The sequence below is a fragment of the Anomalospiza imberbis genome, chromosome 15, assembly GCF_031753505.1.
Source record: "Anomalospiza imberbis isolate Cuckoo-Finch-1a 21T00152 chromosome 15, ASM3175350v1, whole genome shotgun sequence".
Taxonomy (NCBI): domain Eukaryota; kingdom Metazoa; phylum Chordata; class Aves; order Passeriformes; family Viduidae; genus Anomalospiza; species Anomalospiza imberbis.
The window spans coordinates 17,432,245-17,448,869 of record NC_089695.1 but is presented as its reverse complement, the minus strand read 5'-3'; the positions used below and the strand labels follow the sequence as shown (position 1 = coordinate 17,448,869).

Below are 16,625 nucleotides of genomic sequence, written 5' to 3'. Positions count from 1 at the left end.
ACACTGTTCTCAATCAGTCCTCGCCATGGAAAAAAACAACCCCAAACCAACTGAAAAATGTCAGAGAAATTCAGGTTAATGCCGAGGGCTCAGGTGGAGGGGTATCCCTAAAGCATCAGCTCCAAGCCCAGGCTGTCCCAGGATCTTGGGGACAGAAGGGGACAGGCAGCAGGAGCAGGAGCTCTGGACATGGGGGTGTCTCCAGGAGGGCAGGAGAAAGGGAGAACCTCCTTTCTGTGCCCCCCACATGGGAGATTCCTCATCCCCTGCTGCAGATCTGGGGCTGAAATCCCATTTTCCCTTCTCTCCACAACCCTCTCTATTTAATTAAGAGCCTGGAGAATCAAACTCCAACATTTCAGAGAGCAAGGTCATGTCCAGAGCACAGTGCCCAACCTCTGCTTTCCTGGTAATTGGCTCAGAGTGGCAATTTGTCAATGGTTTGAAGATAATGAGCTTCCCATTTGTGTTCCAGCCATCTAAGCTTGCAGATAAGGACAGGAGCTGTGGCTGTTGGAAGTCAGCTTCTCTCTGGATACAAAACTGCCTCCCACCCCACAGCACTGCTGCCCATCAATACAGAGGTTAAGCAACTTTTTTTTGAAGTCTGGCTGCACTCAGACTCTCAAGGTACTGAAATGCCACATATTTAAATATCAGCTGTCACAATAACAAGAATAATTATGGTTATTTTGGCCCTGTTAGCAACACTAAGTAGAAGTGGTTTTAAAGGTATTAAAATCTCCACACAGTACACAAAAAAAAAAAAAAAAACAAAAAAAAAAAAAACAAAAAAAAACAAAAAAAAAACAAAAAAAACCACCCAAGCTCTAAAAATATTATCAGAATAGCCAAAATGCCTGTTTTCTACTGAGTGTTTATCTTGTGAAAAACTCTTTTGGAAGTTCTGCCATTTACCCAAAAATCTGCAGACAGCAGTCAAGCAGAATTGCTCACCATAAATTATTGAGGCTTTGGGCTTTATTTTCAGGTGGCAAGAAAAGTTTGAAAGCAATGAAAGTTTTTAGGATCTCCCAGGAGATTTAGGCTGGAGAAGACCTGTGCCTAATCCCCACCTTGTCACCAAGAGCACCAAGTGTCACACCCAGGTGACACCTCCAGGCATGGGCACTCCAACCCTCCCTGGGCAGTGCCAGTGCCCGAGCACCCTTTCCATGGGGAAATTCCTGCTGGTGTCCACCCTGAGCCTGCCCTGCTGCAGTCTGGGGCTGTTTCCCCTCATCCCAGGAGCAGAGGAGCATCTCTGCTGGAGCAGCCCCTGTGCACAACGTCCCTCCCTCTGCCCTAGCTCAGCTCCCTCCTCTGGACACATTCGAGGCGTCTTTACTCCAAAGAAGGAACAGAACCACACCTGGTCAGTGCTGCCAACAGAGCTGTGCACAGAACAAGCCAGGCCCTCCCCAGAAATCTCATCCCATTCCAAATTTCTCTGCCCTCATCAGGATTCTCTCCGAAATCAGCCACTGGGAGGGATTTATTGCCCTGCCGTTCCAAGCAGGTCCATCTTTGCCCTCTGGCAGCTCGGGATAACCCAGGACTCGGCAGAGACTTCCAGCAGTGCCCCTCTGCAGCCCGTACCTGTCCAGGGAGATGCAGCAGAGGTGCAGGATGGACGCCGTGGTCAGCAGCACATCCAGGGAGGTCCGCACCAGGCAGAACATCTCTCCATAGATCCAGTTGTCCTGAACCAGCTCCATGGCCCCAAAGGGCATCACCAGCACCGACACCAGCAGGTCAGCAAAGGCCAGGGAAACAATGAAATAGTTGGTCTTGATTTTCCTGCAAGGCAGATCACAGAATTAGGGTGGGTTCAGTGCAGCAGCCCCCACACATGGACAGAGATTCCAGTTTGAATTTGGGTTTAATCTGCTCCATCCCACCAACAGCTCCTCTCTAACACACTCCTCACTTTATATGGTCACCCCTGGCTTGATCCTGGTTTTTAGAGCTAAGTATCCACCATTTTCCTGGCCTAAATACATCTTTCTGCTCCCCCAGAGGAGGCAAATGGATGCTCACAGGCCTCTGCATGTGGCTCAGCCTCACAGCTTGCACTGGAGACTCTGGGCTGGAGGAGGGGGATTTTATTTTAACTTGTAAACGGAGAAAATCCTTCCAGAAAGCACTGAGAATAATCTAGACTGAAGCTGTAATTTTAACTTGAAGAGTACTTTTTAAATCACAACAATAAAATAGAATTAAATCCATTAAAAATCCCACGCAGCACATGAATAGAGGCTGTTAAATCTCTCTCTCTCTGCTCCTAAGGCTGGGCTGACAATTCCCAGGGTTAGCAGCAGCCTTGAGACAGGAATTGTGCCTGTGACCCCCTCAAACCACGGGCAACATTTGCTAAGTTGTGCTGGTGCTGCACAGCCACAACCAGACCTTGGTCTGTGTGCTGCTGATGAGCTCATTGGGAAATCTGAGATGGAAAGGGGCCAGAGGCCAACCTGTTTCTCCAGGGAATTGCTGCTTAGCTGTGCTTTTCACTGATTTGTCTGGTTTTCTACACCGAGAATGCCAAAAAGGTGAGGATGGGAATTAAAACGGTGCCAGCGCTGCGGGATGAGCCGAGGGCAGGGAGGGTCTGCAAGGCAGGGCCACCTCCCTGGTGCCTTCAGCTCATCAGGAGGGGCTGTGTCCCCTGGGTGGGCTCACCTGAGCTGCCTGGCCGGGCACAGGGCCACCATGACCAGCAGGCTGCCCAGTCACCACTGGATACCACGATGTCCACGCATCAGAGACTGAACCCACGGCAGATCCCCGCTGTTCATCAGCCCAACAGCCTGTTTGATTGTTCCTGAACAGCTTTTACACCAGTTCAAATACTCCCAGTGCTACACAGCCATTGGTCTGGTCCCTACACCCCCCAGACTCTGAACCAGCCACGTGCTTGTATTTTAGGAGAGCTGTTACTGGTTGGAACCTCCGTCAGCCAGCCCAGACTGGTTTATGGAACTGGGCTGGGTTTCTTATTTATCACTGGATTAATGCTAAGTGTGGTAAGTACATTTTTCTTTCTTTTAGGATTTTTTCATAGAGGTGCACAGAGAGAAGAAAGAGAAAACAATTTCTATTTCTGCTCCTTGTTTTCCCATGTGGAATGTGTTTGGAGAATTGTTTGCCTGGGGTGATTGCTTGGTTGGGTTCTGGTGAGGATTGTTGGAGCTGATGGCCAATCCAACCCACCTGTGGCTGCACTCTCAGAGAGGATCACGAGTTGTGAGTGAGTTAGATATGATAGAACAAGTAGGTTTGTAGTTTTAGTATCTCCTTTAAATAGAATATTAATGGATTATAGCACAGTTATAATAAAGAAATCATTCAGCCTTCTGGACTGGAGTCACACATCAGCATTTCTTCCCACCGGGTTCGCCTGCATTTTACCACAGCGAAGCACAGATCAGCTGGTGCTGCAGCAGCCAGGAGGGGCTGTGTCCCCGGGGTGGGCTCACCTGAGCTGCCTGTCCCGGCACACGGCCACCATGACCAGCAGGTTGCCCAGGATGGCCATGAGGATGACGGCGGAGATGAAGGAGAGCAGCACGATCTTCTCCGCGATGCCGAAGCCCTCACTCGAACTGCCAGGGAGCACCAGGACACCAGAGACAAAAGTGTCAGAAGCACTTTAAAATTTTTCAACGTTTAATAAGGGATAAAAGGGACAGTAGGCAAATTGCCAAGAGCACACCAATTAGTTAAAACGACTTTCCTTATGTATTTTTTCATTGCACTGCTCAGATGCATATTTATGAAGATTATACATATTCAAATATTCCTTTGAGTTCTTTTACATGTTCTGGGAATTCTTTAGTTCTGTTTGACTCCTGACCCGTCATTCAATAGAGCAGATTTGAGTTTTGGGAGTCGTGTATGTCATTCCCTCACTATTTATGTGTCATTTCCTCCCAATGCGTATGCCATTTCTTCACAACGACAAGTGGGGGATTAGTGATAGTGGCAAAGTCAGTAGTAGAAGCCTTTTTCACATCCTTTCTTTTAATGTTACCTGTGTGGTTCCTCCAGTGTTGTCTAATCATACAGACAGTTTTAGCTATTTCTACAAACTTATTGAAGTTATTCTCACTATTGTCAGTTGGTTAAAAAATAAAAGTATCCTGCAAAAGCTAACATTACACAGTCTCTATTTTAATATTTCGTGAAAGCCTAAACTACAGTATATTTTTATCACACTAATACATAGATAAGCTACACATGGCCAGGGCATTGGCCACAAAAGTTGACAAATTTTACTGTATCAAAACCAGTCCAAAATAATCTGTATCAAAACCAGTCCAACGGTGATCGCAAACTGTGGTACATCAAAATCGCTGTGATCATTAACAGTTTGCAAAAGTGAATACATAACAGCAAAAGCCAACAACTACACAGTCATTTGTACCCGAAGGAAGGGAGCTGCAGTGGCCCGGGAGGGGTGGCCCAGCGCTGGTGGCAGTGACAGCAGCCCCCCCGTGCCTGTCACTCTGGGCCACCCACAGTGACCCCTTCCACCCATGGCCATTCCCACCCATGCCTGCCCTGGGCAGGATGAGCCCCACACGCGCTGCAGGACCCGTTCAGGACAGCTGGGCTGAGCCCTGACAGTCCAGCTCAGAGCCTCTGCTCTGCACAAAAATGGTTCCTTGCTCTTTACTCACAAATAAATCACATTGTTTTCCATGCAGAAACATTTTGGGTTTGTTGTTTGGTGGTGGGTTTTTTTTTGTTTGTTTGGTTTTTTTTCCCCTGTATTTTTTTCCCTTTGCTTCACAAGGTTTTAGTATTGTAAAATCACTAAATGGTTGGGTTTGGGTAGGAAGGGACCTTAAAACTCCTCTCATTCCACACCTTCTGCTATCCCAGGGCGTTCCAAGCCCTGAGCAGCCTGGCCTGGGACACTCCAGGGATGGGAGCTGTGGCTGCCCCATCCCAGCCCCTCCCACCCTCAGAGGGAAGGATTTTTTCTTACCTGTAACCTCAGTTTCCCCTTTTGCAGTCTGAACCCATCACTCTTTGTCACTACAGTTCCTGATGTGATGTGACAAGGACTAATGGGTGCAAACTTTCCTCAAGACAAGCATTTTACATCTTCAGTTTTAAAATCTACATAATGGTTTGCCTTTTTCTCTCTTCCCTTCACTCTGTGCTACAAAACACAAAACAGTCTGGCTTTCCTTTTTTTTTCTTTTTTTTTTTTTCTTTTTTCTTTCTTTTTTTTCCCTTCTTTACTTAGTAATTTTTCCAGAATTGGGGAAAGGAAATAATTTTTATTCCAAGTGTCTAATTTTCCCCTACTCTGAGATCAATAATTTTTTTCAGTTAACAAAGAGGAAGAATAAAAAAGAAGAATAACACAAACTTCCCCCTCCAATGTCATCCATATTTTAAATCTGCATTTCTACAAAGAATTTGCTGTTTCAAAGAAAGATTTTGTTTTTTCTTTTTTTTTTTTTTTTTCAGAGCTTGCAAAGCAGGAAGGAAAGAAATTCCCAGCATGCAATAAATTCATCATAAACCTGATTTTATTACAAAATTTTGAGTTATTTCTCCCCTAAAGCTATTTCTAATGATATATTCTGAATAAACTACATCCTAAACCTTCACCTGCTTGTGTGACTTCACATTCCACAGCTGAGAATGGGGGTTTTTCCTTATATCAAGTGTGGCTGGAGATAAACTGGCATTAAAAGCAACACTTGACACTAATTCAGCAGGGAAATTTCTTCTCAGCCTACAGAGCTGGTGTTGGCCACCCAGGACTAATGCTGTGGGATTGCTCAGGTAATTGAAAGTGGAACTGTTATTCTGTTTTACCTTGACTGGCCCTGGGGTCACTTTTTATGTACTAAACAACATCCCAGGCTTTTTAAACTTTATCTCACTGAGCTCTCCTGATTTGGAGAAAAGCTAAAAAGGATTAGAAGCTCCTGGCACACAGAGATGTTGAGTTTTACTCATCCAAACAAGCTCTGGAAACGCCAGAGGAGCACAGCCCTGAGCCAGACATTTCTCCAGACATTGCCGGGGTTTTTTTTTAGCTTTGAGAGATTTAAATCCACGTTTCCCACCCTGTCCTGAGGGTGGTGGCATCCCTGGGCAGAAGTGGTCACCACCCAGGCTCTGAGCAGAGCCCAGCAGGGCAGGAGCTCCCACTGGCACATTTGGGAGAGGAACTTTAGCTCTGAAATCACTTTTGGGAGTGATTCCCTCGTGCCATTTTGTGACATTCCCATCCTCTGGACAGAGAGACACGATTCTGTCTCTCAGGAGAAGCAGAGAGAGAAGCAGAGAAAACAATCTTTATCTGTGCCCCTTTGCTCTCCCCATGTGGAATGTGGTGTGGAGATTGTTCACCTGCAGGGATCGCAGGGTTGGATCCTGGTGAAGGTTGTTTGGGGTCAGTGACCAGTGGGATCCAGCTGTGGCTCGGGCTCTCAGCAGAGTCACGAGTTGGAGTTAGGCGAGTAAGAAGTCAGTATGTAGAAGAGGATAGTCTCTCTTTAAATAGTGTATTAATGTACTATAGTATAGTTTTAATAAAGCTATCCTTCAGCCTCCTGATCTGGGGCAGACATCAGCATTTCTTCCCGGAGCCGGGGTTCACCTGATTTCCGACCCATTTCACTCTGCTCCCCTGGGCAACATCGAACAGGCAGATGCCTCACTGGGGTGCAGGAGGGATTCCATCTGGGCTCTTTCTGCCTTTGGAATAATCCATCATCAGGAATACATGTTAATTATTCAGTCTTAGCAATTCCAAGTTGTTAATAATGGAAGAAGTGGATATTGCTGTAAATTAAAATCAATGGTTTGCATAACATCTTTTATCAAATCGGAGTGTTCTGGCTTCCAAGCTTGCTTCCCTCTTTAATAAAGCAGAGATTGATGGGTTTGCTATTACGAGGAAATGAGATTCAGGCAAAATGATTGCTGGTTAGCAGGAATATAGAAATCACTTAAGGAAAAAGGTGAAATACTGATGGGGAATGAATGCTTAAAACCCACATATGGACATATTTAAAAAGCTCTTCTGCACAGTCATTAATGTGAAAGTAAAAAGAAGGGTAATTACTCTTTCAAGCTCAATTTTCACTTTGCTGTAAACACCCCAACTTTTCTAAATGAACTCAAGTGCTTTTGCATATTTTCTGCAGCAGTTAAAGAGCAGAGATCAGTCATGGGGGCAGAGCAGGCACACTCCCTGGTTCCCACTGCACACCGGCAGCACAGAGGGGAAAACCCCTGAGATGAAAAACTCACAGTCGTGGGAGCCTCGAGAAGAGTTTTCTTGATTTAACATTCCCTCGGGTGTGGGGAATTAAGGGCTGGGTTGTTTGTTTCCAGCCAGGGCTTTTCCCTCTGTAACTCCATATTTTATAACCACAAACAAGCTGTCATTGGCCTCTCCTCTTTCCTGCTTCCCTGATTATTCCTCAGCAGAAAAAAATCATTAGGTCTTAAGCACCTAAAAAACAAGATAAGCTATTTTATGAGTAAACCTGATAATGTGGCTCGGTACAGAAACAGGACAATAGGGAAGGGATGATTTGATCTCTGCCTCTCCAGCTGTTACCACATCCTTTTCTGAAATATTAATCAGAAGTCAGCACTAATCCAAAAGCATTTAATTTACTTTAATGCCTTTAAATGCTGCACTGCTTCACTTCAGCCCATGCAGATGGCAGGACAACTCCTAACAAATCCCAGTCAATTATGTCCTTCACTTCTGTTTTAGAAACAGATTGAAATTAATTAAAGTATTGACAAGCCAGGAATAAACAGCATCACACGTATCAAAATAACTCGGTCATATGATTTGCTTATTTGAGTGATTTTTTGAAAAAAAAAAAAAATCAAATAAATTGGGGTGGTGGGGTGGGAGGGAAGGGAAGAGGTTTTCTACTTTTGTGCTGGTTTGAAACAAAACTCCTGATCCCATCACCAACCCTGCACCTCCGCTCCATGAATCTCCCGGAGGCTGAAAGCTGCAGTGCTCCAGAGAATGAAGTGTTTCAGGCAGCTGATAACACTGATTAAAACCAATTGTCAAGATGAAGCAAAGAAGACAGGCTATTTGAATGTTTTACAGATTGCCGTGCGTGGGCTGGCGCAGTCAATCCGTGCTGGGAGCGCTCCCCAGTTTGGGGACAGGGACCTGCTGGGGCTGCCACACACAGGGGGCCCTGGGGAGACACCGGGACCTCCAGCCCTGCTCCCACCTCAGCCTCTGGGACTGAATCCTGCAATATCCTGAGCTGGAAGGGATCATCCAGCCCAGCTCCTGGCCCTGCACAGCCCCAAAATCCCACGCTGGGCATCCCTGGGAGCAGTGTCCCATTCCCTGGGGAGCCTGGGCAGTGCCAGCAGCCTCTGGGGAAGAACCTTTCCCAAAATCCACCCTGCCCTGGCTCCGCTCCCTGTCCCAGGAGCAGAGACTGGAGCTGCAGACCCTGAAGGACATTTCAGGTGCCAACCTGGATCTGGCTTTACCTCTCCTTTCAGTGCTTGTGTGTGTGTGACATCAGGTGCTCTGCCTGGAGAAGGGTTCAGGGATCCTGCTGCTGTATTTTCATAGAACCACGGGAAGGTTTGGGCTGGAAGGAATCTCAAAGACCATCTAGCTTCACTCCCCCAGCCATGGGCAGGGCCACCTTTCACTAGAACTGAGTAAAGATTTTCTTCCTAACACCTGATCTAAATCCTGCTTTTGTTTAAAGTGTAAAACAGTGCTCCCTTTTCCCATCTCTATCTCTATCCCCTCAGCCTCCTCCAGCTGCACAATCCCAGTGCCCTCAGCTGCTCCCCCATGGCCCCTCCGGACCCTTCCCCATCCCCGTGTCCCTCCTGGGAGCCTCTCCCAAGCTTCAGAGATATTTTTCCCGCTGTGGTGCCCAACCTGCCCCCGGGACGGGAGGTGAGGCTTTCACACAGGGCACGAGGGGCTGCCAGTGCCCAGCCCAGCAAGCCCTGAGCTCTGCTCCCTGCACTCTCCTCAGCTGGCGGCAGCAGAACTTCTGCCTTTGCTCAGTGCAGAGTGGATCTGGGGCTGAACACTCATCCAGGACAATGAGATGCTTTGTCATGGTCAGAGGCAGGAGTTTGCACTTGGGGAATGAGGGAGGAATTAAAGCCAGGCCTGGGGAGCTCTGGGCTCTGCCTAAGCCCTGGGGCTCTCCTTGCAGGGCACGGGTGCCCAGCAGACAGCTCTGTGTGCCTCTCCTGCAGGGCAGGACGGAGCCAGGCAGCAGATCCACAGTTACATAATTCACCCACACGCGAGCAGGCATCGCTGCAGGGCTGAGGTATGTGAGTACAATCCCCAAAACCCATTAGACTGTCACCTGGAATATAAGCTAAAATTAACTTATGAAATCAGCATGAGATTAAGATCACAGTGTTTACATGGAGCAAAGGCAGCTGCTGCAAATACTTTGTTTGGCATCCTCTAACAACTTCCAGAGCAGAGCCCCTGTGCCACCAAACCCCACCCTGACACGTCCACCTGGGCTCTGCAGCACCTTGCATTAGCCTTTTTTCCTGATCACACATTTGCAAGTCTTCAAACTTTAATCCAGCTGTTCCCTTCACGTGCTGAACGCTCCCCTTGTGTTCTCACACCAACACAAGACTTTGGGATATGCAGCACAGGGAGGAGCTGGAGCTGCTGGAGAGAGCCCAGAGGAGGCAGCAGGATGCTCAGAGGGATGGAGCAGCTCTGCTGGGAGGAAGGGCTGGCACAGCTGGGATTCTGTGCAGAGCCAGAGGGTTTTAATGGAGTTGCCAAACACTCCACAACAATGAAAAAACCCTAATCTCTGACTTAGGCAGGCATTTAGACACACCACACAGCACAGCAGAGATGATGTAACAATCATTTCTCTTTGTAAATGCTGAATAAAACCAAAGATCAAACACACATTTGATCAGAAATGCCTTGATCAGATCCTAATTAGAATTGCTCCTCAAAGCGAGCCCACGGCCTCTGCCAAACCCCACAGCATTTAATGAGGAACAGAGGATGATGAAAGAAGCAGAAGAGCAATCCTGAATTTTGGTGAATATTCCATAATCATAATGTGATTATCCTCTTTTCTAGGTGGCTCTTGTCTCTCTGCTGTCACCCACAAGGCTGAATGCTCAACAGCAAACAGCCCAGAGCGGGGCTCAGGAGAGCTGGTGGAATGGAGCTCCTCGTTTCCAGCATTCTCAGTAATTGTCGTTCAGCTCCCTTCCATACTCCCCAGGTGCTGAAGCCAGAGCCCAGGGTGTGCTTCTGCACAAGAATGTTTGTCATTTGGCTACTGCACAGAATAATTTACCTCACAGAGGCATCACCATTACACACATGCACGACTGAAGCTTTACCTCAGGAGTTCAGAAACAGGGAGGGACTGGGTGCAGATCCATGACACAGAGTGGGAAAATAAAGGTTTAGGCTCATACCAAACATACTCTGAGTGCCCAGACTTCTCACAGAATTGAGAAATTGAGAATTGTTGCCTCCTGCAATAGCCAGGTGCAGAACTGGGGCGCACAGAGCCCAAAGCTCTTCAGGAGTTGTGCTGCTGCTCCTGGGCTCAAAGCATTTAATGGCCTGTCTTATTACACCTTTTCCTGTAAAAATTCCGCCAAAATAAGCTCTGCCCTTTGCCCAGAGATTTGTTACCACTTGATCAAAACCCCCTCTGGCAGTTCTCAGTCATTCTCAGCATTCTCATTCTGACTTCTCTTTCCCAAACCTTTTTTCCCATCTTTGCCCAAAGCCCAGGACCTGCAAGATGTTCAAATCAGAAACCGTGAAGGTCCTGCTCTGCTTTTTCCAACAATATCTGGAGTGAGGAAAATACTGTTAGATGAGAGGCGATTAGCCAAGACCCTTGGAAGAGTCCTGGCACGAGGCTGGGTATTCAAATATCCAGGCTGTGCCCTGTTTACACCTTGGACAGCAAAAGGCAAATACAGCTATTGGCTGTCTAACTTCTGATATTTCCTGGAGAGTTTCCCAGTTTCAAACCTCCAGAGGAACAAAGAAGTTCCTTGCAGTTACCTCTGCTAATGGAAGACTTGGCACAGACAGGATAAAACACTGATTTCTAAAATACATTTTATTTGAGACCCCCCAACCCGACCCCCTGTGTGACTCCAAGCCACACAAAAACAGTTTCCAGCTGATTTTGAGTTTTACTATAAAATCCAAAGTTTTTAAAGATAATTCCAGTGGTGGCAGCCAGAAACCTTCCAGGCCCTGATGTTCACCAGCTCATTTTTATGGCCCTCACTGGTGTGGAGGCTCCAGACAGGTGTCCTCTCTAAGCAAGGACATGGAATGTCCTTGACTCAAGAGCAGAACACTTAAATTCCTTGCTTTTGTTTTAGTTAAACCTCCTGTACATCCCCAGCTAAGTGCGTGTTCTGAATACTCTCCACAAAGCCCTCACCACATTTCTCACTCCAAATAAACACGAGAGGAGGTCAGGGTGCTTTGGGGATGGGGAGTGCAGGCTCTCAGCTCAGCTGGAGCCCAGATGCCACCCAGGAGTCAGGACCAGCACATTTCTCCAGCCTGGGAAGCTCTGGGGGTGTTTGCTAATTGTGTTTAATTGGGGCTAAGCAGGGCAGGAGCTTCCAGCAGGAAGGTGCTCGTCTGCAGAAGTCCCTGACCCCTGGGAACAGCCACTCCTGGGGAACAGAGCAATGCAAACATGGGGACAAATGGAATTTTGCCAGCCTAATGCTGAGGGTCAGCCCCAGAAATCAGGGAAGGTGTTGTGGAAAGCCCCTGGCACCGCAGCTCCCCTGGACAAAAGCTGGCAATAAAGCCCAGCCCATTTCAAGCCCTGGAGCCCGGCCTGCCCCAGGATACCCCAGTTTTTAGGATGGTTTTCACATCCTTCCACAGCCTTTCCCAGATCTCCACTCGCTGCCCCTCTGTGCACAGACACTGATGCTGAAAATGTGATGCAAGACATCAAAAAGTTCATTTTTGTGGCCCAGCTTTTAGTGCAGGGCATTTTCATGTGCACAGATTGCTCTAATAAAAGCAGATGAAGCCTCACAGAGGCGTGCGATGGCCTGACCTCCCCGTGGGGCTGAGCACAAACACAAACAGGAGCTGCCCCTCTGCACTCTCCAACTTTATTTTCAGAGCCTGTGTGTCTCCCTTGCTGCACAGCTGCCATCAGAGAGCACACTATTAATTTGCAGAAGCTGGAGCCAGGCTTAAAAACTCCATTAATTAAGTGTTGGCGGAGGTGTTTGGAAAGATGTTCCCATAAATATAGTGCTTTAAAGTGTTTCCCTAGAAACTGAGAAAAGAGTTGAACAATATGAAAAACACCCAGGCTGATGACTCCCCCATGGAGCAGTGCCTGGGCTGGAGGGAGCATTTAGGAAAGAGAACTTTTTCCCCACGGGTTTTTTGGCTACTGGAAATTCTTGGCAGGTGGCACGAAATGTAAAAGGGAGCCTGTATCATTCCCTGCTCCCCTGAGCCCTCCTGCTTTGCCCTGGTGCTGTTGGCAGGTGGGGAACGCTCTGTGGCTGCAGGTTCAGGAATGCCCCAAGTGTTTGGGTGCTCCCAGTGCAGGGATTTCTCCCAAAGTGTCCCTGCTGTGCCCAACCACCTCAGCACCTCCAGGCACAGAGAGGATAAACCTGGCAAACCCCACAGCCTCTTTCAACTGGCTGCTTATAGGATTTCATGGAATCACAGAGGTGGGAAAAGCCCTCCCAGAGCTCTGAGTCCCAGCTGTGCCCCATCCCCACCCTGTCCCCAGCCCAGAGCACCCAGTGCCACCTCCAGCCCTTCCTGGGACACTCCAGGGATGGGGATCCAAACCTCCCTGGGCAGTTCCAGTGCCTGAGCACCCTTTCCATGGGGAAATTCCTGCTGGTGTCCACCCTGAGCCTGCCCTGGCCCAGCCTGAGGCCGTTCCCTCTCCTCCTGGATGTCCTCCCATCTGTCCCCTCCTGTCAGGAGCTGTGCAGAGCCACAAGGGCCCCCTGAGCCTCCTTTGCTCCAGGCTGAGCCCCTTCCCAGCTCCCTCAGGAATTCTCCAGCCCCTTCCCCAGCCTGGGGGACCAGGTGGAGAAGACAGGGTTTGGCAGAAAATCTTCTCAATCAGTTCCTTTATTGCTGCAGAAATGCAAGAGCAAATCCCTTTCTGGCTGGATGCTGCTGATAGCACAGAAGGATTAGAGTTGATCTTCCCTTGGAAAGGGAAGGAGGAAGAGAGCTCCAGGCTGATTGCTGCCTGTTAAATGACATTTTATAGCCTGCTATTTCTCACCTATGCACAAGTGTGATCAAAGGACTTGAGATAAACAATGATTTAATGGCTCCAAGTGTAGAAGCTGGAAAGGTTTTGAAAAGAGCTTGTGTACACAAGAATAAACACTTCTATTGCAACCTCAGCTGCTTGCTTTCCATGAATCCCCACTGCCAGGGCACTCAGAGCACACAAACACTTCCCTCAGCTCCTTCCATTTCCTACACTTTGGGTCATTTTGGTGCCCACTTGGTTGCAACCACTCGGCCCAGCTCTTGTCCCCCTCAGGAGTGGCTGGCAGTGTCCTGAGCAGGGGGCAAGAGGGCACAGTCCATCTCCTCTAGGACATCCTGGAGCTCCAGGGATGAGCTTTTGGGTCCCTGTCCCTCCCCCGTGACTCTTGCTCTTGTTTCTCCGAGGTTTGGATGGGGAGAGGAGATTGAGGAGCCTCCTCCTGCCCGTGCTCAGCACCAGGAGCCAAACCCATCCCAGAGCCAGCCACCAACAGCTCCAGTTCTTGTCAGCCACAGGGAAAAGGAGCCAGCACAGCAAACTCCAGGATTTGGGACTCACCAAACACACAACTCCCTCCCAAGGGCACGGATGGACCAGTGCTCCCCGTGCCTCTGTACCAGGGTTTGGGTTAAAAAATGGGATTTTGCCTTTGCTTCAAAACAAACACAACCAGTCCAACCGATCTGACTCCTTGTTCCCTCACCTTGCTGCTCATTCCTCAAAGTCAAGATAAGATTAATGAGCTGCACACAGAACTGCTGGAGGGCTCTGCACTTTTCAAGCCACAAAAACACCTTCAGCAACAAAGGGAGAAAACCAAAGCTGATAAAGCCAAATTTGGAAGCAGTTAACATCAGTCTAAAATTCGGCGGGTTTGGGGGCTCGGCTTAAAAATAAAAAGCAATTACTGCTGTGGCAAACTGAAATAATACCTTGTTTTTCCAAAGCTGACTTAGCAAAGAGAGCCTGCCTTCACCAGCAGCTAGAATGAAGAGGGTTTTGGAAAAGCAAAAAAAAAAAGCGCTGAAAAGGTGCTGGCAAATTTTTTTTCACCTGCCTATCCAGACTGTAAGAAACTGAGGAAGCATGAACCCTTTATCACATGAAGCACTCAGGACAATATCCCAAAATCTGCCTGGAACACAACTGTGGGATCAATATTTCCCACGTGTGGGAGAAGCCAGCATCCATAAAGGAGACAGAGGAGTCCTGCAACTTGATTAGAACAAAAGGAGAGAGTCCACTGGGGAGTCTCAAAATTCCTGTTATCCCAAACTCCCGGCTGCATGTAACCCTCTTCCTTTCCCCACTGGTTCTGCACCAGGCTTTGTGCTGACCCTTTTACCTCTGACCCTAAAGCTCAGGCGTAGGATTTGTCTGGGGTCTGTAACAACCTTGCCCTTGAGGTTGGTGGAGACTTTACGAGCCATTTCAAAGCCATTGATTAACACCCCTGGAATTGTTTGTAAAGGCATTAGCACACATCTTCCCTTATCAGCATTAAGGAGGTTTTCCAAGGGAAACTTCAGCCAGCCCAGGAAAATCAGGTGCCAGCTTTGAGCAAAGCTCAGATTCTCAATTAAGTGTCATTTCCCAAATTGTTGCAATGGGTAAAGAGGAAAGAAAAGGGAAGAAAGGTGAGGGGGAAAAAAGGTGGGGGGGGGGGGGGGGGAAAGGCAGGGAAAAAGGCAGGGGAAGGAAGGATGGGAAAAAAGCAGGGGAAAAAAGCAGGCTAAAGAATAAAAGGTGGGGGAAAAGGTGGGAAAAATCAGGTCGGAGAAAAATGTGAGAAAAGTCAGGTGGGGGAAAAGGGTGGGGAAAAAAAGGGGTAGGAAAAAGGGAACAGGGGGAAAAGGCAGGAGAAAAAGTCGCGGGAAAAGGGGGTGGGAAAAAAAGGTGGAGGGGGGAAGTGAGGAGAAGGGGCAGAGGGAAAAGGGCAGGAAAAAAAGACAGAAAAATGCAGGGCAAAAATGCCGTGCAGAAGTGGTGCAGGTGAGAGCCACCTGTGCTCCAAAAATGTAAGAGAGTGAGATTTAGATTTACCATGACATGAGGAGGGGCTGTCAGACCAACAGAAGCTCTGCTTCATTCCTGGCACCTGGGAATGCTCAGCGCGGAGACGATGGGAGTCTTACCCAAATCTGGGAAGGTTTTCATCGTCTCAAAGGCACGGCACAATTGTGACTTACACTGGTGAGAGCCCAAGCCAGGCAGGGTTTGGCCTCCTGGATTGCTGTAAGCAAATTGAGGTTTTCATTTCAAACCACTTGACAGGATCTCGTTAACCTACTGCCTGTAATAAATGTACCCATTAACAATCGCCGAGTCACATGAAATTTAAAAAATCCAATAAAATATAAATAGGAAATACTCCTGGGTCATTTATTTTTCTACTCTGGAATTAGAGAAAATGAGGTCTGCCACCTCCCTCGAGCTGTGATGAATGCAAGTTCCAAACTGAACTGTCAAAATTTTCCAGGAATGTCTCTCCAACATCACATTGCAACCTTTTCAAAATTCATAACATTTTCTACTGAAAAGAAATCCTTGACTCGTCTAGGCCACGTTTGACACTCCTCCAAACACCAGGGTGATGTCACGTCCTCAGAGAAGCTCCAGGAAGCCCCAAAGCAGGCCCTGCTGCATGAGCAGAGAGTTTTATCTGCAGGCAAAGAGGAAATGCTCCCCTGCAGCCGTGCAGGTGCATTGGGGGGTCACTGCCCACCACAGCTCGGGGCTGCAGCAGCAGAGCCCTTCCTCCTACCTCACATTCACATCAAGCTCTTCCATCACAGGCAACAGGCACAGGCAGCTGGGAGTTCAGTGTCCACAGGAGAGACCTCATCCTGCAGCAGAGAGAGAAATTAGAGAGGGATTAGTTCCAGGATCTCCCATAAGTGCAGATTTCCCCCAGTGCAGACACCCACTGGAGGGTCCAGGCCAGGTGCCCTTGCTGTTTTGGCCACCCTGGCACCCAGCAGCTCATGTTCAGCTGCTTTAGACCAGCACTTCCAGCTCTTTTTCCATCAGGCAGCTTTCCAGCTCTTCCCCCAGCCTGGCTGTGCCCTTTCCAGATTACCTGCACACCTGCAAGACTTCCCCAGCAACTTCCCAACTTTCAAAGGTACAAAAAGTAGCTTGAATAGAGCCAAGCTGAAGAAAGTTTGCAAAGCCCAGGTGGGAAAACACAAGCAAGAAGGCTTGGTAAATTAGTTTCTGTTTTTACACAAACCTAAAACATTGACTTACCACTAAATTAAACCAGGTTTCCTGTGACACTCTATTGTGCAGCCTTATGAATACTTAATAGCAGTGCTG

At 48.1% G+C, this 16,625-nt stretch overlaps 1 protein-coding gene across 4 annotated transcripts in view; it reads right to left on the bottom strand.

The window, feature by feature from the left end:
• Nucleotides 1-16,153, bottom strand: part of HTR4 (5-hydroxytryptamine receptor 4) — a 48,909-nt gene extending 32,756 nt beyond the window's left edge. For all 4 annotated transcript variants that reach the window (XR_011004413.1, XR_011004414.1, XM_068206225.1 and 1 more), the window contains exons 1-3: nucleotides 16,072-16,153; nucleotides 3,480-3,605; nucleotides 1,600-1,800 (exon numbers count right to left, since the gene is read on the bottom strand). Coding sequence is in view for 2 of the 4 variants with exons in the window: in XM_068206225.1 (XP_068062326.1) it covers nucleotides 1,600-1,800; nucleotides 3,480-3,605; nucleotides 16,072-16,097 (353 nt within the window). In the remaining 2 variants the exon portion in view is untranslated. The remainder of the gene's footprint in view (nucleotides 1-1,599; nucleotides 1,801-3,479; nucleotides 3,606-16,071) is intronic.
• Between the last annotated feature and the right edge of the window lie 472 nt (nucleotides 16,154-16,625).